This window comes from Chelonoidis abingdonii, chromosome 4 (assembly GCF_003597395.2).
Source record: "Chelonoidis abingdonii isolate Lonesome George chromosome 4, CheloAbing_2.0, whole genome shotgun sequence".
Lineage (NCBI taxonomy): Eukaryota > Metazoa > Chordata > Testudines > Testudinidae > Chelonoidis > Chelonoidis abingdonii.
In genome coordinates, this window is record NC_133772.1 from 121,342,054 (window position 1) to 121,368,419 (window position 26,366).

Consider the following 26,366-nt stretch of genomic DNA (forward strand, 5'->3'; position numbering starts at 1 on the left):
TGATCTGTCCTGGCTACGTCTTTTTTTCCTTCTTTTTCAAGGCTTTCTAAGTAGTACAGATTGCCAGATTCACATGAGACAGATAACTATTTTGTTTCTTATTATTTTACCTCCCACAGAGATTCATTATCCCACTCTGACTGAATAATCATGGATTGAGATGTTGCTTTGTTCACTGAGAATTGTGTTAATGTGTTTGAGGACACTGATGTAGCAATAATGAATGAGTACATTTTTGTATGGCACATAGCAAATTTAAAATACTTCTGTTGCTTTCCCTTAGCTTTCAGCTGTATTTCAGTATGTCTTTTGCTCATTCTTGAATGGAATGGAAGTTAGGTTTTCCAAAGTTGGTGCAGGGTAGTGTAAATTATACCACCTTTTGCCATCCAGGATCCCTGGGAGGATTCCCTTCAAGGGAAGGCAGGATGGTATTGCTCTTGCCTGTGCTCCATTGTGGTTTGCAGTAGTGGAGTGGCTTTAAGTTGAGGTAGGAACTTTATAGGAACCCACCAGTGGAACCTGATCAAGAATATTTTAATACCAAGTGCTCCAATTACATGGAGTTTCTTTTTGTTGAGAAAACGAGCATAAAAATGGTGGCAATTCTTGAATTTCAAAATTGCTACCAAACAATGGTTATGGAATTGATCAGCACTGGGGCAGGAGGTAGGTGAGAGAAAGAGAGGTAACCTAGACCTTGATTGACCTTTAATTTTAAGAAGCTTGTGTGCTTTATGCTGCTTTATACTTTGTCACACCACTGTTATCTGAAAATCAGCTTGGTTCATTTGTGGATAGAACTGAGTGGATGGAACTACTCTTGAATGGCTTTGTTCTCTTTCTGAGAGAATGCGAAGGATGGCTGTAGGCAACTGTTTCTCAGTCCCAAGAGCTCCATCTCTTGCAGGGTGTCACCATGATCTGTAGTGTAACCTCTTTTCTCTCCTGTGTTTGTGAGATGGGTAGGAAGGTTGTTGACAGCTAACTGTATGTCACCATCACATCTGACTAGCCAGATCAATGAAATGAATTGCCCACTGCCTAGATAAACTTGGGGCTTGGGTAAGAAATAGCTTAACCAGGTAGCCGCTGTACCAAGACCACATTTTTCTCATCTGCACCTGGAAAGACAGATGTCTTTTCTCTGCAGTGTTGAGACCTGGCTACCATTACCCACACTTGTACAAGATAACCACACAAGCTCCTGGACATCTTACAGACCTCTGGCCCTGCTCTTTCCATTATTGAAGCGTTGCTGGAATTGGCCCAAACCCTCTATTCCACCCACTGCCAAATGGATAGACAGACACTAGCAGGTTCCTCAGCAAGATTTTAACTTTCTTTATCCACCAATCCAAGACTCCCTTGTGACTACAGCAGCTAATGAGCATTCCAGGCAGGCTCACCCTAGAGTAGGAGTGGGCAAACTTTTTGGCTCGAGGGCCACATCTGGGTATTGAAATTGTATGCTGGGCCATGAATGCTCATGAAATTGGAGTTGGAGTGAGGGTTCTGGCTGGGGGTGTGCGTTCTGGGGTGGAGCTGGGGATTAGAGGTTTTGGGTGCAGGACGGTGCTCCAGGCTGGGACCGAGGGGTTCAGAAGGCATGAGGGGGATCAGGGCTGGGGCGGGGGTTAGGGCGCGGGGTGTTGGCTCAGGGGTGCAGGCTTCAGGCAGTGCTTACCTCAGTTGGCTCCCGGAAGCAGCAGCAAGTGTCCGCTCCAGCTCCTATGCAGAGACATGGCCACGCAGCTCTGCTGTGCGCTGTCTTGTCCACAGGTGCCACTCCTGCAGCTCCCATTGGCCAGGAATTGCGGCCAATGGGAGCTACAGGGGTGGTGCTTCGGGCAGGGGCAGCTTGCGGAGTGGAGACCCCGGGCTGCCCCTAGGCATAGGAGCCGGAGGGGGGATATGCTGCTGCTTCTGGGAGCCATGCGGAGTGGCCCCTGACCCTGCTCTCCGGCTGGAGCGCCGGAGCAGGACAAGCCCCAGACCCCGCTCCCCACTAGGATCTCAATGACTGGATTAAAACAACTGGCAGGCCGGATGTGTCCCACCAGCCATAGTTTGCCCACCCAGGCCCTAGAGCCATTCCAAAAGACTTCTTTAAAAGACTGGATTTATATGGCAGGAAGGCTTAATTACCAGGCTCTGTTGTCTAAATACACACTTATTAATTAGTCAGCAATTTTCAAATCTGCAAACAAATTACTTGAGGAGTAGAGAAAACAGTTCTCAGCCATAATCCCTGAAAGGCACTTCACTGTCTGAACATTGCTTCAAGTGGCTATTGACACTGCTGATGCTACCTCATGTTCCGTGGTTACAGCCATCTTGATGAGACACTCCTCTTGGCTGCAGACCTCTGGCATCCTAAGAGAGGTGTATTTTTACAACGGAAGATTTATCCTTCAATCAGAACTATTTCCCCAGAAAACTGATGATGCCGTTCACACTTCAAAAAAACTCCTGTGTGACTCTTCATTCACTGGAGGGTCTCCACCTCAGTAACAAACAGTTTAAATCTGTCATACTACAGAACCTCTTATCAACAGAGGTTCCAGGACATCTTCAAGAGAAGGCCTGGACCTCCTAGATGTTGCCAGACAGTATTATCCACAGCAATACGTTCTTGTCAGACTTCAGCTTCCAAGCAGCCATTCTGACGGGATGGACAGCACCAACCGTATCTCATCTCCCTCCCTTTGGAAAGCATGTATCTCTCTTTTGCAGTGGTTGGAAAGAGATTACATTGAACAAATGGGTGCTCAGCATAGTAAAGGAGGTACATCCAATTTGCCTCCTTCCCCTTTGCCAACTCACGTTCCCTGTTCCTTTTCAGAGACCCGTCTCACAAGATCATACTGCTTTGTAAGCATGATCTCTTTTGGAATTGGGAGTGATAGAGGAAGATTTCTTTACTAACACTGGGAATAAAAACCTTTCCCTCTGTTTTTCCCAATTCTCAAAAGGACAAATCACCTGCATCCCATTCTAGATCTAAGAAAACAGAACCAATTCACCAAGAAAATCAAGCTCAGTATGGTCACTCCTGCTTCCGTTATCCCTTTCCTGGAAATTGGTATGCTGCTGTCGCTTTGTAGGACATGTACTTTCATGTGACAATACATCAGTTCATAGCAGGCAACAACCAGTACCAGTCTACGATGCTTCCCTTCAGGTTATCATCAGTCCCAAGAATGTTCACCAAGTGCACGACAGTGGTAGTAGCCCATCTGCACCTCCTATTTCCTTACCTGGACAATTGGCTAGTTCATGGAAGATCAAGAACCCATATCAAAAACAGCACCCTCATCATCAGACATCTGTTGTCTAGACTCGAAACTAAATATGGACAAACTGACATTACAACCAACTTAACAAATAACCTTCATAAGAGTGGACCTAGACACAACTGCCATGGCTTACTTCCCTATGGACAGATTTCAGTCCATAGTGTCTCTTGCTCTCTCTTTCAAGTTCAGTCTGGAGAGAACAGTTCACTTCTACCTACAACTACTGCGCCGTGGAGCCTCGTACATGTACGTGATTCGTCATGCTAGAATTCACTTCAGATGTCTGCAGGCCTTGTTATATTGACTGAGCAAGCATCCACTGGACATGCTGATTAGCATACCTGCAAGAGTGCTTCAGTCCCTCAAGTGGTGGTTAGACCCCCTCTAAATGTATGCAGAGGGATTCCCTTTCTATAACCAGAACTGGCCATGACTCTCATAACCAACACAGCCACCAAAGGTAGGGGGAACCATCTCGATAATTTCAGGAACAGGCTTTTTGGCCATCTCAGGAGGTTTCACTCCATATAAATGAGCTGATTCACTGAGCTTTTCATCAGGCCTGCAAGATGCTTATGCCCACCATCAGGAATCAGGTGATTCAAGTCCTCACAGACAACACTACTGCTATGTTTTACCTGAACAGGCAGGGAGGTACAAGATTGCCTCCACAGTGGCAAGAAGTGATCCACCTCTGGAATCTCTGTTTAAGGAAGAATATCTTGTTAAAAGCTTTCACCTTCCAGGTTTGAAGAACGCTATCACAAATTCCCATTGTGATGCTGGCAGACCAGGTACCAGCTTATGCCAAGGCCCCTAGACCTCAACTGAACACTGATCAATACATAAGTGGAAACCAGTCTGGCTCAGTTGTGTGTTTAGCATTATTAATATAGATCTTAAGTTTATAAGAATGTGTTTAGTGTTCTGACTTTATGAATGTTTATAGGATGCTGCATGTAGTAATCTCACTAAAAACATCTGTACCCTATGTTATAAGCTTATAGTGCATGTTTGATTATTTACACAATTACAGAAATTTATGATGCAAACAGGTCAGCTATTGTAAAATGCTGGCTCCCTATAGAAGATATTAGGTCCTGCCCACCAAGAAAGACCATTGTAACCAAATGAGCCATTGTGAAAAGTCAAAGAACAAAGACTTTAATTACTCACCCCAACACACATGAAGGTGTCATCCATGTGAAATTGTCCCATCAACTTGAATTCTGGGGAAGGGAATAAATATTTATAAATATATCAGAGGGATAAATATGAGGAAGGAAGAGGAATTATTTAAGCTTCGTACCAATGTGGACTGTGGTAAACATCTGTCTCAGATCTGGACTTTAGCGTCCAAAATCTGGGTGTTTACCTGAACCTCCCCCAAGCTCACTACCAGCTTGGATTTTACTTCACTGCCACCAGATAAGATTTAGGCTCTTATCAGCCTGGGTTCCCCAAATACTCCTTGGGGGACCCCCTCTGTGGCCTCCCCAACTTCCTTTGGGAAGACCCCCCACGACTCAGAAATCTGAGTCTACCGGTTAAGGAAAAATCCACCCTCCCTTCCCTTCTCTCCAGGCGTCTTGCTCTGAGCCACTGGGGGGAATTGATGATCCCTTTACATCACAATACCAAGAAAACCTTGTCTCCTTTCTCTCACAACGAGACAGGTTTTAAATACACAGGGAAACTAAAGTGATTCTTTCTCTCTTTCCCATAGCCGTTACCGCCCTGGGGACGATAGGAAAAAATAACCCACAGCCCCCAGGCTTTCCCTTCCCTTGCCTCACTTAGGAAAGAAACTTCCACAAGCTGTTAAAAGAAACTTATATAAAAGAAAATACAGAAACAATTATACTGCATTTAAGAGATCAGTACAGGCGTCTTTCTTTTAGGATAATATAAAACCAGTCTAGATTTTAAAATTAACCATTCAAATCAGTCCAGAAATCAACTTCAGGTCATACAATCAAAAGCACCTCACAGCCGGATTATTTGTTTCCTTTTGTTACTCACAGGACTTTGTAGCAATATTGAATAAGAATTGGAGTTAGAAGAAAAGCTTGTCTTTCTCACAGCCGAGGAAAACAAAAAGACAGAGACAGACCAAAACCATCAGAGGTTCCACCTTACTTTTTGAAAAATCCGGTTTCCTGATGTGTCTACTAGGTCAGTGTTGTTCCTTTGTAAAACCTTTACAGCTAAAAAGAGAAAATTAACCCTCTTACCGTTAACCTACTACTTATGAAGATGGAACCAAAAACAAAGTGATATAAATTGGACACTGGGAAAATTTAGACTTAAATAGATGAAGGTTTCTAACCATTAGAGAGTGAGTATCTGGAGCAGCCTTCGCAGGGGCAGAGCAGAGGCAAATGACATATCTGGCTTCAAAACTAAACTTAAGTTTATGGAGGGGATGGTAAGATAGGATGCCTAATTGGCAATTAATTCATTCGTTTGTATTTATTAGAAGTAATATGCCAGTGGTCTGTTGATTGGGTGTTAGTATGGGGTGGGATCTGAGTTACTACAGAGGAATTTTTCCTGGGTGCTGGCTGGTGAGTCTTGCCCACATGCTCAGGGTTTAACTGATCGCCATATTTGGGTCAGGAAAGAATTTTCCTCCAGGGCAGATTGGCAGAGGCCCTGGAGGTTTTTCGCCTTCCTCTGCAGCGTGGGGCACAGGTCACTTGCTGGAGGATTCTCTGCACCTTGACGTCTTTAAACCACGGTTTGAGGACTTCAGTAACTCAGACATAGGTAGGGATTTGTTGCAGGAGTGGGTGGGTGAGATTCTGTGGCCTGCATTGTGCAGGAGGTCAGACTAGGTGATCATAATGGTCCCTTCTGACCTTAAAGTCTGAGTGAAAATCCCTGACAAGAAGAAACTGGAACTGTATGCTTGGACTTTGGGAGGGCAAGATTTCTAAGCATAAGCAAAGGATCCCCAGCTGCTCGGCGTACACAGCTTGCTTATTATAGAAGCATCTATCACCCTTTGGAACCTAAGACTGTAACTAGTTTGTGTGTGTGTTTACGTGCTTTAACCTTGTAAATAACTCTCATTTCTTTTTCTTAAATTAGCTAAAGATTTATTGACTATTATAGGATTGGCTACAAGTCTTTGGTATAGGATCTAAGATGCAATTGACTGGGGGTAAATTATTGGTCCTTTGGGAATGGGAGTAATTATTGCGATTTTTAGTGTAAGGAACCATCTATCACAAAAGCAAGTTTGCCTGGATGGCAAGATAGACTGAAGTACCCAAGGGGACTGTCTGTGACTCCATGTTAAGGCTGTTACAGTGCTTGAGAAGTTCACACTTGTTGTTTGGTTGGTGAAATCTCAGTATAGAATTCACAGCCTGTTCGGGGTTTGTGCCCTGGTTTTAAGTCTGTCCTGAGATTGGTACCCATGCTTTCGAGCCACTCCAGACAGTCTGACACCCTAAGCAGTGACTTTCTCTACCACCATGAGTGGACAGTTCGAAAAGACATTCTCCTCCAGATCTTTCACCCCAGTGGAGGTAGCTGGTAATATATTTATTTGCAACCAAGCTTAATAGCAAATGTAGGAGGTTTTGCTCCAGTGCAAGCCACCGCCTGGCCTCCATGACAAATGCCTCTTTCTCTGGTGTATTCCCTCCTGTCCCTCTCATTCAGAGAATGTTCAGGAACTGAAGAGGGCCAAAGCAACCTTAAGTCTCTTGGCATCGGCTTGGGAAGACGGTATTGTTTCACAGACCTACATCAGCTCTCAATAACTTTACTCCTAGTTTACCTCCTGTCTCAAAACCAGGACAGGTATCTGCACCCCAACCTCTAATCACTTCACCTCCTGGCATGGATGATTCCTGGTTGAGTTCTCACAAGACATTTACGATCCCAAGTTCTCAAGGCCATCTTGGTGAGTATCAGGAAGGATTCCACCAGAACCACCTATTCAGCAAAATGAGAAGGTTTTAAATTTGGCTGGAATCCTACAAGTTATAATCAAATCCTACTGAGGCTAGACACATACTGGACTACCTATTGCATTTGAAATCCTCTGACCTGTCTGTTTGTTCAGCAAGATTCCACCTGGCTTTCATCTCAGCAATACACCATCCAATGGATGGGTTTTTTGCCTTTTCTTATCCCTTGGTCTCCAGATTTCTAAAAGGTCTTCGTATTATCGGACCTGGTACCTTCATGGATCTAAATTTGGTGCTATCCCATTTAATAGGTTCCCCCTTGAAACTTCTATTTCAGTTCATTTCACATTCAGTTTTCTGACTCCAATAAGCTTTGCTATAATCTGACTAAAGTTTCTCCTCCACCAAGGATAACAGCCCACTCCACCAGGCCTCAGTCCACTTCATCAGCTTTCCTAAGCAACATTTCTATAGCGTATATCTGCAAAGCAGCAATGCGGTTGTCTGTACAAACCATTTCCAGACACTATGCCATTACTCATGCTTCCTGAGGTGACACCAACTTTGGTAAATCAGTGCTGGAGTCTCTATTTAAGTAACCCCAAAGTCCTGCCATTTGTAAGGGAACTAGCTAGTGAGTCACCTGCAGTGGGATATATATTCACACTATAACTCAAAGGAGAAAAATCCTCCCAATGTCCCTGCTACTTTGGGCATTTATAGATAGTGATGCAAGGGAATGAAGATAGAGGCAGTGACTATGTCCCTCGTATTCCCTCAGCTTAGTACATGAGGAGAGCAGGGATGCATGAGCTACTTAGTGGTACTGCTGGCAAAAGTCTTGGCGTCAAGTGCATTGAGCGCACATACACCTACAGTGGAATGTATACATGCACAACACGTGTCAAAGAACAAAAATTGCTGTAAAGTTAAGTATCAGGTTTTTATTTGAAATCTGGAAGTTTATTTTACTGTTGCTTTTATTTACTCCAATAATGTTGTTCTTGCTGTATGAAGTGGCTGTCATTAGTTCTTAGCATCTAATTTACAGATGTGTATGTGACTAAAGCTTATTTGCCAACTTTTTGGAGATAAGTAGCTATTTTTAACAGTACTGAAGTCCTTTTGTGGGCAACAGTTGATGATGACTAGTTTCCATACACTTGTGCCAAAAACACTTATTACGGAGTTTACAAAAGGAATTCATACTGTGGACATTGCTACTGCTTTAATAACATGAACAGTTCACCTGTCATCTTTACAGGTATTAGTCGCTCACATAACTACATGTGTTTGGTTTTGAACCCATAGCCCATTTAAACAACAAAAGGACATTTTATTACAGCATATACAGCATATGAAGTTCTGCATAATGGTATGACTTTGAGAGTCATCCACTCAAAACTCAGATAAGTAATGTAGGCAGAGATCCCGCTGGACATAAAATAAATAAATATATATATATATATATAAAAAAAAAAAATTCCCCTCTCACCCCTATGGGTGGTATGTGTCTTATATATATATATATATAAAAAAAAAAAAAAAAATTCCCCTCTCACCCCTATGGGTGGTATGTGTCTTCCTCAACCTCGGGTCCTCTACCAGAGGCCTGGGAGTTTGAGGGTTCTGCGCAGTATCTTAGCTGTTCCTAGCACTGCACTCTTCTGGACAGAGAGCTCTGATGTTGTTCCTGGGATCTGTTGGAGCCACTCACCCAGCTTAGGAGTCACAGCCCCGAGTGCTCCTACCACCACTGGGACCACTTTGGCCTTCACTTTCCACATCCTCTCTAGTTCCTCTTTCAGGCCCTGGTACTTCTCCAGCTTCTCATATTCCTTCTTCCTGATGTTGCTGTCACTTGGCACTGCTATATCTATCACCACCGCTGTCTTCTGGTCCTTGTCTATTACCACGATGTCTGGTTGATTGGCCAGTACCTGCCTGTCCGTCTGGATCTGGAAGTCCCACAGAATCTTAGCCCTGCTATTCTCCACAACCTTCTGTGGAATCTCCCATCTGGTCTTGGGAGGGTCTAGCCCATACGCTGTGCAGATGTTCCTGTACACAATGCCAGCCACTTGGTTGTGCCGTTCAGTGTATGCTGTTCCTGCCTGCATCTTACATCCTGCCACTATGTGTTGGACTGTCTCTGAGGCCTCTCTGCACAGTCTGCACCTTGGGTCTTCTCTAGTGTGGTAGACCCCTGCTTCAATGGATCTGGTGCTCAGTGCCTGTTCCTGTGCTGCTATGATCAGTGCCTCAGTGCTGTCTTTTAGTCCAGCCCTTTCCAGCCACTGGTAGGATTTCCCAATGTCAGCCACCTCAGCTATCTGTCGATGGTACATCCCATGCAGGGTCTTGTCTTGCCATGGCACTTCTTCTGCTTGGTCTTCCTCCCATGTCTGCTGCTGCCTCAGGCATTCTCTCAGCAGCTCATCTTTGGGGGCCATCTTACTGATGTACTCCTGGATGTTCCGGGTTTCATCCAGGACAGTGGCTTTGACGCTCACCAAGCCCCGCCCGCCTTCTTTCCGGCTGGTATACAGTCTCTGGGTGTTGGACTTGGGGTGGAAACCTCCGTGCATTGTGAGGAGCTTCCGGGTCTTCACATCGGCAGCCTCCATGTCCTCCTTTGGCCAGCTCACTATACCGGCAGGGTATCTGATGACCGGCAGGGCGTATCTGTTGATGGCGTGGATCTTGTTCTTCCCACTGAGCTGGCTCTTCAGGACCTGTCTTATCCTTTGGTGATACTTGGATGTTGCTGTCTTCCTTGCCTCCTCATCGTGGTTTCCATGTGACTGTGGGACGCCAAGGTGCTTGTAGCTGGTCTGTATGTCTGCTATGTGGCCCGCTGGTAGTTCCACCCCATCAGTCTTGACTACCTTCCCTCTCTTCACTACCATCCGGCCACACTTCTCCAGTCCGAATGACATCCCGATATCCTCACTGTAGATCCGCGTCAGGTGGATTAGCGAGTCGATGTCTCGTTCATTCTTAGCATACAGCTTGATGTCATCCATGTAGAGGAGGTGGCTGATGGTAGTTCCACTCCTGAACCTGTACCCGTATCCAGTCCTTGTGATTATCTGGCTGAGGGGGTTTAAGCCTATGCAGAACAGCAGCGGGGACAGTGCATCACCTTGGTATATGCCGCACTTGATGGCCACTTGTGCAAGCTGCCTTGAGTTGACTTCCAGTGTTGTCTTCCATAGTCCCATTGAGTTCTTGAGGAAGGTCCTTAGTGTCCTGTTGACTTTGTATAGCGCCAGACATTCACAGATCCACGTGTGCGGCATTGAGTCGTAGGCTTTCCTGTAGTCAATCCAGGCTGTGCTCAGATTGGTCTGTCTAGACCTTGAGTCTTGGGCGACTGCTCTATCTATGAGCAACTGGTGTTTTGAGCCTCTGGTGTTGTTCCCAATGCCCTTCTGAGCTGTGCTCATGTACTGGCCCATGTGGTCCTGTAGCTTGGCAGCTATGATGCCTGATAGGACTTTCCATGTTGTGGGGAGGCAGGTTATTGGTCGGTAGTTGGACAGTTCTGTTCCCTTGCAGGGGTCTTTCATGATCAGCACTGTCCTTCCTTGTGTTAGCCAGTTTGGGTGGGAGCCTGCTGCTAGCAGCTGGTTCATCTGTGCTGCTAGGCGTTCATGCACTGCTGTTAGTTTCTTTAGCCAGTAGGTGTGGATCATGTCTGGTCCAGGTGCTGTCCAGCTCTTCATGTTCTTGACCCGCTGCTGGATGTCTTCTACTGTGATGGTGACTGGTTTCTGTTCTGGGAGATTGCTGTGCTCTGTTCTCAGGTCCTGCAGCCACTTTGCACTGGTGTTATGAGTCTTCTCTTTCTCCCATATGTTCTTCCAGTACTGTTCAGTTTCTGCTGCTGGTGGCTCTGCTGTTATTGTGTTGTTGCACTGCAGTTGGGAGTACACCTTGGATGGTTCTTTGGAGAACAGGGCATTTACTTTTTTGGCCTCTGCTTCTCTAGTGTATCTCCTTAGCCTGGTAGCCAGTGCTGTGAGCCTTTGTTTAGCAGTCTCTAGGGCTTCAGATGGAGTCAGGTCCTTGTATTTTTTCAGTAGCCGAGTCTTATCCTTAATCTCTACACCCTTCTGTAGTTCCACCAGCTGACTAACTTCTCTCCGAGTCGCCTTGATCTTATCCTCCCACCTCATTTTCCAGGGTGGGTACATACTGTTGTTCTTCTTGATCGTGTAGCCAAGCATCTCCAGGATTACAGAGGCTGTAGCGTATACCAGTTCATTGGTTTGAGTTATGGTGGTAGTAGGGATTGTGATGAGGGCTCTATTGGCATCTTCTAACATACTATCTGATGGTACTTCTCCACTGAGCCTTGGTAATCGGTCTCGAGGATTGACTGTAGCTAGTTTTTATATAGCCTAACTCAATTTGGGAGATGTACACATAAACAACAGGCTTATGTTTTTTTTCATCCATTCTCCTAGTAACATTATTGATGCTTGATTCTCTTAGGATGCTTTCAGTTGGATGCCAGATGTTTTATTTTTAAAATGCAATTTCAGTTGCAAACTCTTTTTGTCATATCTCACCTTCACCCTCTCATAATTCTGTAGACAAAGTGTAGTATCATTGAATACAAGCATTATGAAATCAGCTCTAAACATACAGGTTTAGACAAATTGGGGAAAAACCTAAGCCTTGCTTCTGCAAAAAAAAAAAAAAAAAAAAGGATTATTTATTCTTCATATAACAAGGTTTCTGTTTCTCCCCAATGAGGAAAGATGCTCTTTCACCAGTACTAGTTAGCTTCACTTAAGGAGAGAGAATTATCTTGTAGTTAAGGTATAGGACTGGATTTAGGAGACCTAGGCCTTGATTCCCCTATCACACATCTTTTAACCCAGTGTAATGTCTGTCATTCCAGCGGGCTTGTTCCAGTTTACACTAATACAGAGAATACTAATGAGAAGATAATCAGGTGTCTGGGTGGAATTCTTGGCTCTGCCGCAAGATGCTTCTTTTATCGTGGGCCGGTCACTTGATTTCTCTGTGACTCATCATAAAATGTGTGATAATTCTCACCTACAGTATCTCAGAAGAGCAGTGTGTGCCCTAATACATGTTTGTAAATGTCTTTCAGTTATTTGGGTGCTGGGCCGGCTCTAGGTTTTTTGCTGCCCTAAGCAAAAAAAAAAAATGTTGGCTCCTCCTCCCCCCACTTTTTTTTTGCTTTTACATATTTGCACTTTGCAGTTTTGTTTTGACTGTTTAAAATGTAAAAAAAAACCAAAATGAAAACAGAACTTGTAGTTAGCGAAATAAAACAATTTCTTACTAGTGTCATTTTAACATTTAATTTTAACAAAATCACAATTACAAACAATTTGGGTTCAACTATACACTAATGAAAAATGTTAGTGTCTTCCAGTTTCTCATAAATTAAAGGATTTATATGAACTGAATTTTTCTGGTTTTTATGCTTGCATAGTCTTTTAATAAGTCAGTGAAATCTAAATTTTTTGCAATAGTACTTTCAATTGAAATTAATGTGAGTCCTGACAAACAATTTTGAGACATGATGGACCTCAAATAATTTTTTAGTAATTTCAGTTTTGAGAAACTGCGCTCACCAGAAGCCACTGATACTGATAATGTTAAAAGACTGTGTAATGCTATTGCAGTGTTTGGAGTGAAAAAATCATTTCTTGCTATAAATTCTAATACTTTTAGATAAGAAGTTTTAGGACTTATTAGCTCAGATGAAGCTATTAATTCATCATACAATTCTACTGCATCAATGTCAGCAGCATTATCAGTACTGAACTCTAAATGTAGGTCTTGGCAGTGCTTCATGAGGTATTGTTTGGAAAACTGATTTTTAATATTTCCAATATCATATAAAAATTCAAAAGTATCACAAAGACCATGCAACTGACAAAATATTTCTTCAGTGGAATTTGGATGTTCACTCTGAAAACTTGCTTGTTTATAAATCAGCAGGAAATAAGATCAACTATTATTCAGTTGTGCTCCCGATTTAATCACTCATAGTTTTACAAGGGTTTGGTGCAATGGAAAGAGGACCGCAGAGATGCAGTAATTATATTTTGTACTTCATTCTTCCTGAAGCAAGCTGCATTGTTTTGTGTCTTTTCTCTTCTTGGCTGTACATTCTGTACCACCATCTGTTGTGCTTCATGAGAACATGAGGTTTCCAAAAGGTTTCTGCAGGTTTTTGACATATAATACAATGTATAATGTTAGTAAAATAATAAGTAGCAATTTGCAGCAAACTTAACACGTATTATTGTCAGCTCATGTTATCACTTTATAATACAGCATTTCTCAAAGATGTATCCTTTGTTCTCCAGAGTCTCATCTTTCAGGGATAGCCTGTTACAGTTGTGGACAGAACCTTCCAAACATGACCCAGTTGTAACTGATGCAGTATCATCTGTCTGAAATTGCAGAGAGCCTTGAACAATAAAGTTGAGGTGGGCGCAGCCTCATTCAGCTTTATGGCTGCTAACTTAGCTGCCAATGATATTTTCATTGTCAGTGTTGCTCACTGATTCATTTCTAATCAAAGCATGAAAGAAAGGAGAGGAAGCACTGAAAGTATGAAGAGCTATACCAGTAATTCCCAAAGTATAGGGGACACTCCCAGCAAAATAGTTGCAGGGAGCTTGGTTCAGGCCTAGGTCCACTCTGCAGTCGCTCTTGTGATAACTGTGAAGGTACCTGTGTTTCACTACAATGTGCCTCAACGTTTCTATTGCATAGTAAGGCTGATGGAAGGCAGTATATGGAAAGCAACAAGGTGGTGTATGGAACAGCTATTTTATTCTTAACACTGAAGTAGTGCTGGGTCAGAGTTGTAACTTGGCGTTTTAGCACGCTGGGCAAGCAAGCGTATTTGCTCCCCTCACCAGTTTTTTTTAAGATGATACGAGTTAGGATATTATAGTGTAATGATAATGTATTTATTTTTGTGTACATTACACAGACAATAAAAGCTATTGTATGATTCTTTTAAATGCCACATTAATTTTCACACAATCCTTTAACATCCCTATAGTATCTTCCTATATACACCTTTAAGTTAACTCATTGATAGGTACTAAAAAAAAACTGACTGAAAATAATGGTAAGGTAAGTATGGATACTGCACTGACTTAATGGCATGAACCATATTCAGAAAGACATCAAATTGCATTTCTGTTTATTTTTTAAAAAGTGATACTGCTTGTTTTACATCATCCCACAGTGAGACTGTGGCTAGAATAAACAGCCACCTCTCTCAGTGACACAGCGGAGAATAAGTGGGACTCGAGTAAGCAAAGAATGAATTTACTGTGGAGGTGGATTATCTAGAAATTGAATTACAAACATAGCATCTGACTCTATAAGCAAAAGCCACTCTTTCTCTGGCTTTTATAGGAGGGAAACAGCCATTTTGAGCGGAGCGGGGGAAGGGTGTAAGATTTCTGGTTTTACCTTTTGCTTTGTGATTTTATTTTTCTAAGAAGACTATTGATTATTGTTTGCTTCCTGCTACAATATTATGGTTGTCTTATATCTGATCATTTCTCAGGCTGAATCCTGCCAAGCAAATTGTGGTTATGCCCCTTTTAATTATAGCAGTATGGCTTGTTTGTATATGGCCAGTGTGGGAAGTATCATTCAGTTGGGAAAGCTGTGTTGTGACAGCTGATAAGAGGCATGACGCATCTTGGCAGGAAGTTAGACTAAATGACCCTTGCAGTCCCTTCTGACCCTATGGTTCTATGTTTGACTTCTGGCCAGACAAGGCCCCTGACACCTATGTGTGGAGACAGAAGAACGTATATGGCTGTGATGATTGTGAAATCCTGTTATGCTGCGCTTCAGTGTGAGAAGTATCAGAGGGGTAGCTGTGTTAGTCTGGATCTGTAAAAGCAGCAAAGAATCCTGTGGTACCTTATAGACTAACAGACGTTTTGAAGCATGAGCTTTCGTGGATGAATACCCACTTCGTCAGATGCATGCATCTGACGAAGTGGGTATTCATCCACGAAAGCTCATGCATCTGACGAAGTGGGTATTCACTCACGAAAGTTCATGCTTCAAAACGTCTGTTAGTCTATAAGGTACCACAGGATTCTTTGCTGCTCTTTCAGTGTGAGACAGTGCTATTTCCATAGTTAAAATGGCTGGATGAAAATATTGAGGTGATGGCCCCGGTCTCATAGAGAAGGGTGTCAGGAAAAGACTTGGCTGGGTCACAGTCCAGAATGCTACAAGCACAGGTCACAGTGGACATGCTTCTTTGCCGGTGCATATCTCACCAGCAGCCCCAAACCAGATCTGCACCCAATGTAGATTTCCCTATTGGTCTCTTCACCTGTACAGTGAATGGGCTGTATTTTTATCTGTCTGGGCACAACTGAAAATTGTCCTTAGCCCAAAATTAGAGGCCTTTTAAAAGAAAAGCCAAGATGTGGTTAGCATTCTGGGCCAGTCTGTACTGACAGTGTCAATTCCCTGATGTGTGAATGCACCTTGCTGGCCGTTAATGGAGCATTATAACAATGGGTCAAAGGGAGGCTCCTTATTTTGTTCTCTGTTTATAATGATTGGGGCAGCAACAAGTAAGGGTAGGTCACAGTAACAGGAAAACACAGTCCAGGAGGGAGCAAGGTGTTTTAACCCTTACTGAGTGTTGTTACTTTTGCAGTGTTTACTTTCTTTGTTTCTACTGTTGTTTCTCCTAACTGCAGCCCAGGACTTCTTCATTTTTCTTGTCTGAACACTTCCTCCTAAGCATGGAAGCCCCTCAGCAATCAGGGCAGGTGGCTCATCCCATTTGGGTAACTGTTTGCCCTCTCGGCCCCTCCCTGTGATGGGGCTTTGCTGTCTGCCTCCATCTGGCAGCGCCTCACCCCTGACCCCGACTCCTATCCCCACCCACCAGTTTTGCTCCTTGGCCCCTCTCCTGCCTCTCCCTCCAGCTGTTTGACACCCCCTCACACACAGTCAGTTTCTGCCCCCTGCTCGGATCCTGCCCATCCCTCCCTGATTTGCCCCCCCTTTAACTTTTTTAATCCCCAGCAAGGGCAGCAACTTCAGCAGATGTTACTGAGCAAAGAGCATGCTCATAGGAGCCAATTAGCACTCAGTGCCCTTCCCGCCTGCCACACTGCCAGAGTCCTAGTGCTGTAGAGCCTGGTCCTGGGGGGTCACTAGGCCCACAATTCTGCTGGGAGCCGGGGGGTCTGAGCATCCTGGGCTCTGCCTGCGCCCGATCCTGCAGTGGGGGGACGATACGGCTGGGCTCGATCCTGCATGCTGCCCCATTTTTTTCACCCCTGGCAGTTCTGCACCCTGGGTGTCTGCCCCGCTCACTCCACACTAGTTACGGCCCTATGCAGGGTTTTCGGCATAGACTTGATATAGTGGATAAATGTTTAAAAATGGTTGGAGGGGTTAATTGACTCCATTTTTTTGACTGATCCCTTGTACAATCTCTGGATTATCCTTCAATTAACCAATGAGTTCTAGGAAAAGATTTTCAGAGTGCATTGAAAGTCAGGTGCACAACTCACATTGACTTTCACGTTGAACGCCTCGCTGCTATTTGTGCTTTTGAAAATCACCCTTTCTGCCACCACCACCACCAGTGCTGCACTGTCTTGTGGCAGATGTAACTTTCCTCCATAGGGCTTCCTAAATTTAAAATGTACAGAAACTTTTTAGTTCAAGAAAAGGTTGATTTACATATGGCCTGATCCAATGCCTCTTTAAATCAATAGAAAGAGTCCTATTGACTTCAGTGGGCATTGGATCTGGCCCATGTTGAAAAAAGATAAAAGTTTGAGCCACAAAGTTTGGATCCAAATGCAAACTTCTGCAAAGTTTTGGGGTGCTTAGATCTAAGAAGTCATTCCTGTCACCAGTATTGACATGTCACCCTCTGAAGTGAAAGTAAGGCAAACAAGATACATTGATATTATTAGACACACATATGAACTTTGCTGCATTTTATTTGTTCGTTTTCAATCAAATCCCCATTCCCTTCCATTTTCCAGTATGTGCACACTTCCTTTTTTGCCTTTTACAGAGCCCAAAATAAATACAGAACTACAATCTTCCTCCAACGATTAACTTTTATTGTAGAAGTTTAGGGTTACAGTAGTACTTCATCCAGTTATTTTCCTGCTTTTTTAAATTGGCTTGACACATGGTAATGTGGGATTTCTGAACCCAAAACTTTTGATAACTTTTACTCTTTGAGAGGCGCTGGCAGGAAATAAATCAGTGCAGACACAACCGTCCGCCGATGGATGGTTGATACAAGCAGTATAACACAAGAGTGCTGCTGTTAAAGCTGTGCTGCTACAGGTTAGTAAAACACTCCAACCCCCCACATTTACCACGGTCTGGAGCGGTTTTTGAATGGTACAGCGGCAGCCTTCCGATGACCAATCTTCTGTCTGCCAGAGGGGACCCTCAGATGAGTCCAGGGAGAGAATCCTGAAGAGTCCAACTACCACAAACTTTCTTCCCTTATTTATTTGTTAGTATTACAATGACATGTCAAAGAAAACTTAAGGAAGCAATTTCAAAAGTTAAGCAAGAGGTTTCATTTTGATTATCAATTAGCCAGATGTGTTCTTGCAGAGTCCTCATGCCTTGAGACCCTGACAAATACATCCTGGAGGGCAAACATAGACAAGCTTCCTTTTTTTGTCCCCTAAAACTATACCTCCACAGTTTCGACAGAGATCTTATCAGGAAGGGTGGGGAGGGGTAGAGGTGTGTCAAGCTGTCCTCTCTTGTGGTCGCCCAAACCCCCTCCCCTCCTGACTTTTCATCATGCTAAGACTGCTGCTCAGGCCCACTAAAGTCCTCCTTGTTTGGTTGCTTTTGGCAATAAGCAGTAGTGATCCAGGCACTTTACTGGTCCTCCAAGATCTCCCTGTACAGTGTCTCAGTTGTTATAAAACACACAAATGACTACCTCCCCTGCTGTTGTCCTACTCTTATTTCTTGCTGTTTAACATTGTTTTTTAAGGGAATTGTAGCTGAATCCCACAAAATTAAACATTACATAGTCATTACTAGAAAATCTACTGATACTTCTCAGTGTTATTAAAGGAGTCTTCTCACTTGATTGTGTATTTAGATCTTCCACATCCAACACTGTCACACATTACTGCACTACTTTAGATACAGAGTTGTACAGAAAAACTACTCATTTAAAACCCCAGATATGTAAGTAGATCAGGAAATGTCTAGGAAGACGCGATTAGGTTTATCTTTTATTTCGTTATGGCTTTTGGATTCCTCTGTGCTAACCCCAGGTGCTTTTGTTTTGCTTCTAAACTTTAAGCTGGACCTCAAGAAAGCTATTCTTGGTGCTTAAACCTTGTAGTGGCTCTCTTAAAATCTATCAATAATAGCCTGAGTTCCCAGGTGTATTTTCTTTTTTTTTAATTAATAACATTTACCTTTTTTAAGAACGGAATTGGATTTTTGTCTCTTAAGAGGTTTATGTACATGTTGTTTAATTAGCTGGTGGCAACAGCTGATTTCCTCTTTTTTATTTTTTTTTCTCAGCTCTTCCCTGGAGGGTGGGGTGAAAGGGCTTGAGGGTACCCCACAGGAAGAAATTCCCAAGTGCGCCCTCCTGAGCTCTCAAAGGGGTTCTGCACTTGGATGGTGGCAGCATCTACCAATTCAAGGTCAGAGAAAAGCTGTAACCTTGGGAGTTTAATACAAGCCTGGAGTGGCCAGTATTAATTTTTAGAATCTTTGCGGGTCCCCACCTTCTGCACCCAAAGTGCCAGAGTGGGGAATTAGCCTTGACAACAGGTCTGATAGAAAATCTGTGGGGAACATGCCATGGATTATGGCAGCTTCCTGACTTGACCCTTTTTTATCCACGTTCCATCTTAAATTCGTATGGAACCCCAGTCTTTTTGAGAATCTACTGAGGAATTTTGGAGAATTGGAGAGAAAGAGGAGCATGTTGAAGAGCCAGCACTCCCACGTCTCGCCTTTCTATCACTTCACTTTCCTTCCTCTTGCGAGGATGGGTCCTGATAGGTTTGTCTCCTCTATTTTTGGAAGCGTAGGGAGTGACTGTAAGACTCTGTGTGACTTGCTGATGGACATACAAAGTTTTAATATTAGCAGGCATTCATGACAGGTTTCAGAGTAGCAGCCGTGTTAGTCTGTATCCGCAAAAAGAACAAGAGTACTTCTGGCACCTTAGAGACTAACAAATTGTATTTGATCATAAGCTTTCATGGGTTATAGCCCACTTCATCGGATGCATACAGTGGAAAATACAGTAGGAACACACACACTCACACACTCTCTCTCTCTCTCTCTCTGAAACAATAGGTGTTACCATACACTCTCTAATGAGAGTGATCAGTTAAGGTGAGCTATTACCAGCAGGACAGAAAAAAAACTCCTGTTCTTTTTTCAGGCATTCATGTCATGCAGGTCCACTCTCAGATCTCTTGACAACATCTTCTGTTCCCAATATAATCATGGCTGCTCCAGTGAAAAATATTGATATCTCCATGTTGTAATCTTCCTTTTATGCTGCTGTAGGATTAAAATATCTGTGCAATACCTGATTTTCACTGGATAGACCAAAGCAAACTTTGTGATATTGAAATATTTATAAGATCTGTATTAAATGTACTCTCCATCATAGTTAATGAACAATGGTCAGGTTGCAATATCCGCATTTAAAAGAACAACCCATGGGGGAAAAACAGCAGCCTTTTAAAATGTATCTTTGTATCTCACTGCTAGCAATAGTTCAGTAAATTTTATCAGTAAGTTGAACTTCCAATTGGGATGAACCACAATAAAGTCAATGGGAGTTTTGCCATTGATTTCGCTGGGGCCAGCATATTTTTATTTTTTACTCATGTATTTATTTTTGCTTGTTTTGTTTTGCAGATCGCCCATGGATTTGGAATATTCCTTATACCAAAGCACCCGATACACATGGAAACATGTGGGTTCCATCATAAAAGCGTCAAACCCACTGTGAGATTTCAGCATCTGACGCTGAGCCTCCTACCATAGCTGTGAGACTAATTATTTCTGATTTTCAGATGTGGAGTTGTGCACTGGATAACTAGCTTCTTATTATGTAACATGTCAATAATACTGAGGAATTGTTTTGGGGAGGAGAGGAAGGGAGAATCCTTGGAGAATATGTAGCCATATTGATCTTTATAGATGTCCTAAAAATATAACACTGTAATTTTAAACTACCATTTTATATACTTTCTTATTGTAGTGGCCATTGCATTTTGGAAGGTGTTAAAATGACAGTGTAAGCTTATGTTGAGAGGTTCCCACTGTTTTTAGCCAGAATATATTCAAATTTGTTAGTATTCTTTTGGACTGTTTTCGGGCCCCTCTTGACCACAGTAAGAGATTTGTACGTACATTTTTAAGTTAGAAAGTGAATAAAAGGCAATTTTGTTAATTTTTCATCAACATGAAACCAACATCTTTGGTAATTACTGTCCTCTCCTGTGAGAGCTTAACAGAGTTGCTTTAAGCAGTAGTAATTTAATGTTCCCTTTTCTGCAGAACCAAAAGAAGAGCTGCTACATAAACCCTCCCCTTGCATTCAAGTCCCTTCGTAAAACTCACTTCTGCTGAGACACTTACATAAAATTAACCAAGTTAAGGCATCCATTTAGTGAAAACAAACAAAAAACCTCTTTGCTAAGGCAAGCCAAGTACCAGTCCTCTGAGTAACCCTGTAAATTGTTACTCCTGTCCTTGCCCTTTCTATTGTCTTGCTTCTCCTTCATTATTCTCAATGTCATTCTGGGATATATTAGCAGTAGTGTAGTAAGCAAGACAAGAGAAGTAATTCTTCTGCTCTACTCTGTGCTGATTAGGCCTCAACTGGAGTTTTGTGTCCAGTTCTGGGCATCACATTTCAGGAAAGATTTGGACACATTGGAGAAAGTCCAGAGAAGAGCAGCAAAAATGATGAAAGGTCTAGAAAACATGACCTATAAGGGAAGATTGAAAAAATTGGGTTTGTTTAGTCTGGAAAAGAGAAGAATGAGAGGGGACAACAGTTTTCAAGTACATAAAAGATTGTTACAAGGAGGGAGAAAAATTGTTCTCCTTAACCTCTGAGGATAGGACAAGAAGCAAAGGGGTTTACATTGCAGCAAGGGTGGTTTAGGCTGAATATTAAGAAAAACTTCCTCACTGTCAGGGTGGTTAAGTACTGGAATAAATTGCCCAGGGAGGTTGTGGAATCTCCGTCACTGGAAATTTTTTAAGAGCAGGTTAGACAAACACGTGTCAGGGATGGTCTAGATAATATTTATCCTGCCGTAAGTGCAGAGGACTGGACTATATGACCGCTCGAGATCCATTCCAGTCCTATGAGTCTGTGTCCTGTCCTATGGAGTCTGTAAGCTCCTTGGAGCTGTTATGGTGCCCTCTCTGTTCTGTTTTGGGTGCCAATGAAAATCATGTCATTTAGGTGCAGGGAGAAGAACTGCACTGGCCAGACCCCTTGAGAGGTGGCTACACAGTGGTGAGGATAACTTCTGCAACCTATGTCTATACCACAAGAATTGCCTATTGATGATAATTGCTGCTAGCAGTGGATGCGTTTGAACTGGTTCAAAAGCAGACATAGCCTGGGACAAAGCATAGCTAACACATACTCAGAGTTGTTAGGAATAAAATATGCTCAACTCCCAATAGCTTTGAAGCACATTCTCTGAAACTGTTCTGAGCACAGTTTGTCCTGGATCCGTACTTGAGGTTGAGTTCAATTGTACCCACTGCTGACACTTGTTGTCAGCAATGCATAGTTCCTGTAGTGTTCTGCCACTATCTTCTGCATGACACCAGAGTTTTCACAGTTTTGTTCTCCACTGTGCACCATGGAGAGAGGAATGTAGGTGTTGATATCAAGGATCATGTCCCATAGATCTATTCTCTAGGGCCAAATTGAAGTCAGAGGAGTGCCCTATTGTGCAAACAAAATTCTGACCCTTTTTGACTAGAATTTGACCACTTAAACTCATTTAATGTCCCTAATAAACATGTATCCTATTCTGAGAGTTCTGCAACTAAACTACCCCCGAGCAAGGGGCAATGCATTTGTTGTGCTGTCCCTGGAGCAAGCTCAAAGACAGATCATGATTCAGAGAGTCACAATCTGCCTTCCAGATACCCCCTTGCTCTAAGGGGAAAGTACCATGTGTCAAGTCCATAAATGGTACAGGGTAATTCTGCCCTCCCTCCCCCTGCCCTGGTACACAGACATAGCTACAACAGACAAAAATATAGTATTTGAAGTTGAAACATTCCTACCCAATATGTAATTTCTTATTTCTACTTGCAGTCAATTGAGAGAGAATTTTAAAATGGCACAATCTGTGTCTAAGCTAATTTTATCTGTGTGCAGTGACTTGACACTTCCAGTGTTGGGCCTTTGGAACTACAGATATAACTTCAGAGGGGTCATTATGTACTAATGGCTTATGACATCCAAAAAAGAAATGCAAAGTGACAGATGGTGTATATTGCAGTAATAACTCTGCCCTATGATTGATTTCCATCTTCTGTTCTTAACTAAATACTGTCACTGAGTTAATTACATTCACTGTATACTGAAAGGTAGGAGTGGTTAACATGGAAACAAGCTAATTTATATGTAGTTAAACTATTGATTAACAGATAAAGAAGTTATTAAAAATGGACTTTGATCAGTGTCTGGCTTCAATTTTAATCTAAAAAGTTAATAACAGAACAGCAGGGTCTTTCCATGGTAAATCTCTGGTTTTAAATATGGCCCTGAATGTGTAGTTATAGCCAGTAAATTAGTAAATTTTTTAAAAGCCACTTGTATATTGTAAATCTTATCTATTTACTTTGCTGACTAGAGTGTTCTAGTCTAATTTAAATTACTGTTATACTCCAGCTAGCCCTGCAGGGCCAACACAACTTTCAGTGAATGAATTGGATTTTAGTCTGATTCGTACATCAATAGAATTGTTGTAAAAGTTCCATATGTTTAATCTTTACTACTTATGAAATCAGTGCTAAAAGGAATCCAGTTGCACTCTCACATACCATGTTGAGTTTGCAGAGATGGAAGTCAGGAAAGTCTTGTAAATGGAGCAAATTTGCTCTGAAAATCATTGAGACATAATAAACAAGAAACCTTGTGTGTGCGCGCGCACACACACACACACAAAATCACCCAAAACAAAACCCCAAAACAGTTACTTACCTGTTCTGTAGCTGCCGTTCTTTGAGCTGTGTGTGCAGATGTGTATTCCACTTAGGTGTGTTCGAGCGCACAAGAGTCAGGCTTTTTCCCCACAGCAGTACCTGTTGGGGTTGCACATGCACCCCGTGCATCCTCCTGGCCCCTCCCAAGGCAATATAAGGGCTGCCACTGCCCTAGCCCTCTATCAGTTCCTTCACAGCAGAGCAGGTGATTTAAGTCTCCAATATAGAGGGGACGGAGGGTGGGTCATGGAATACATATCTGCATCCACAACTGGAAAAAAAACAGTTACACAATAGGTAAGTAACTGTTTGTTTTTTCTTATTCGCGTTGTTGCAGGCATGTATTCCACTTGGGTGACTCCCAAACAGTACTGTTTGGAGGTAAGTTCAGAGCCTACTTAAATAATGATTGAAATATGACTTTGCCAAAGTTCACATCCGATCTAGAGGTGGTTGTGACCACATTGTGCAAAGTAAATGTATTTACTGAGGACCCTACAGATGTCCAGAATGGGAACATCCTCGAAGAAAGTAATGGATGCATCCTGAGCCCTTGCAGAATGGGCCAAGAGTCTTTGTGGAGGTGGAATATTGACTGCCCTGTATGCCGTTGTAATGCAAGAGGTTATCCAATGAGACCTCATTTGTGCTGACACTGCCTTGGCCCTTCATGTGATCTACATAAGACACAAAATGACAAGAAGACTGTGTGAAGGACTTGGTCCTATCCTAGTTAAAAGCCAGTGCTCTCCTGACATTTGACTTACATGGATGTTCCTCATCTCTGTTAATTTGCAGTTTGTGGAAGAAGACCAGAGAAGTATTGTCTGGTTTAAATGAAAAGCTGATGCAACTGTAGATAAAAACTTCAGGTGTGGTCATAAGGCTACTTAGTCTTTGAAGAGCACTGTGTAAGGAGGACCTGCCTGTGACGCTGGCAGATCAGGTGCCAGCTTATGCCAAGGTCCCTGTGCCTAACTTGAATACTGACAGACAAATAGCTGGATCAGTCTGTTTCACCTGTGTGTTCGTATTGTTAAAATAGGTATTAGACTTATAAACATGTTTAGTGTTTAGACTTTATTGAACGCTTGTAAATTGCTGCATGCAGTAATCCCACTTGTAACATTTGTATACCATATTGTAAAGTAATGTTTAAGCATTTGCATTGGAAGCCTCTGTAACCATATAACCAGAAAGGAGAGATACATTAAGTGTGAAATACAGAAGGTGTTATGTCCTGCCCCAAGAGGAAAGCCCATCAACACCAGACAAACTGTTGTGAAACATCAAAAAAGACAAAAGACTTTATTTGCTCCCGCGGCTCCTCCCTCTCCCCCACAATGAAGAGGAGACATACAAAAGAATTGTTCCCATCAGCTGAGTTGGCAGTTTGAAGCAGTATGGGGGAAGGGAGGAAAACCCCCTAACAAGGAGGAACTGTAACTCTGTGCTGCTTGGACTCTTGAGGGCAAGGTTTTCTGGGCATAAGCAAGAGATCCCTGGATTAGCCCTGAAGGACATATAGGGCTTGCTTATTATAGAAGCTGCTATTACCTTTTGAACTTAAAGATTGGAACTCATTTGTGTGCATGTTTATTTACCTGCTTTAATGTTGTAAATAACTCTCATTTCCTTTTAAATAAATCTTTATATAGTTTATTATGTGATTGGCTACAGGCATTGTCTTTGGTGTGAGATCTAAGATCTAGTTAACCTGGGGTAAATGTCTGGTCTTTGGGACTGGAAGTAACCTGAATTATCCTGTAATTCATGGTGTAGGGGACCATCTATCACAAAGGTAAGATTCCCTAGGTGACAAGATAGATCAGAGAACCCAAGGAGACTGTCTGTGGCTCCATGGTTACGCTTTTATAGTGTCTGAGGAGTTTACCCTTGATGTATTTGGTTGGTGAAATATAAATATAGATCTCTCAGCCAATCTGGGGTTTTACAAGCATTTAATAGAGTCTAAACATGAAATACATTTTTGTAAGACTAATACCTATTTTGAGCAAAACTAACGTAGGTGAACTGGACAGTTCTCCAGCTATGAGTTTGACAGTTCTTAGTTAATGCCTGAAGTCTGGACAAGAGCTGGCATCTGGCTTGCCAGTATTCCAATCTCTATTTTACAGGTGGGGAAACTGAGGCAGGGACATTTAAGTTGGCTTGCCCAAGGCTACACAGCAAATCCATGCCAGAACCATGATTAGAAATCAGGTGTGCCCTACTTTTACCCTTGTGCTCCATCACCTCAACCATAATAATATGCATATTAGCTTGCCTAAACCTTGATTTCTCCTTGCAAGTTTTAGGTCACACACAGCAGTGGGGGCGGGCAGAGCAGACTGTACCCCTGCAGTCTCTGCCTCACAGTTTGATTCCCCCAGTCAGCATCTGACCTCTCAGCTCACAGGAAGTCGTATCCAGTTCAAAGTTCCTTTGTTCAAGAGTTCCCACACAAAGATCTCCTAAGGTTTCCAACAAGCTACCCCTGATCAAACTGGTTTATCCAGAAAGACTTGGGGGGTAGTCTCTCAATAATGGATTCACTAACACTGTATTGTCCATTTGCGCACCAGGAAACTGAATAAAAGTCAGTGCCAGGTTGTTGGAGACTTTGAGAGAGCTCCAGCTGGAATTTAATCCTTAAATTCCATAGTGCCAACCACACCACATTCCTCAAACAGAGATGCACACAGCATTGATAAAAACAATACAGATATATCCACATTCTTCACATTTTTGCTCCATGCTGGCTAGTTCTTAGTCTCCCTACTGAGAGTGTAAAGTGCTCCACTTGTACTGGAAGTTCTGGGTTTGGGACATCTGTCCACTAGGAATTTCTCTGAAATTCATCTTG

The 26,366-nt window shown here is 42.7% G+C and overlaps 1 protein-coding gene across 6 annotated transcripts in view; it reads left to right on the forward strand.

Annotated features, from left to right (window-relative positions):
- TDP1 (tyrosyl-DNA phosphodiesterase 1) overlaps nt 1-25,165 on the forward strand; it is a 112,061-nt gene extending 86,896 nt beyond the window's left edge. For 4 of the 6 annotated variants that reach the window (XR_012655827.1, XM_075065631.1, XM_075065632.1 and 1 more), the window contains one exon: nt 20,171-25,165. Coding sequence is in view for 4 of the 6 variants with exons in the window: in XM_075065631.1 (XP_074921732.1) it covers nt 20,171-20,244 (74 nt within the window). In the remaining 2 variants the exon portion in view is untranslated. Of the gene's footprint in view, nt 1-6,971; nt 8,116-20,170 lie in introns of those variants that run through there. The other 2 variants (XR_004374227.2, XM_032784428.2) reach the window with 2 other exon arrangements.
- Nucleotides 25,166-26,366: the final 1,201 nt, after the last annotated feature.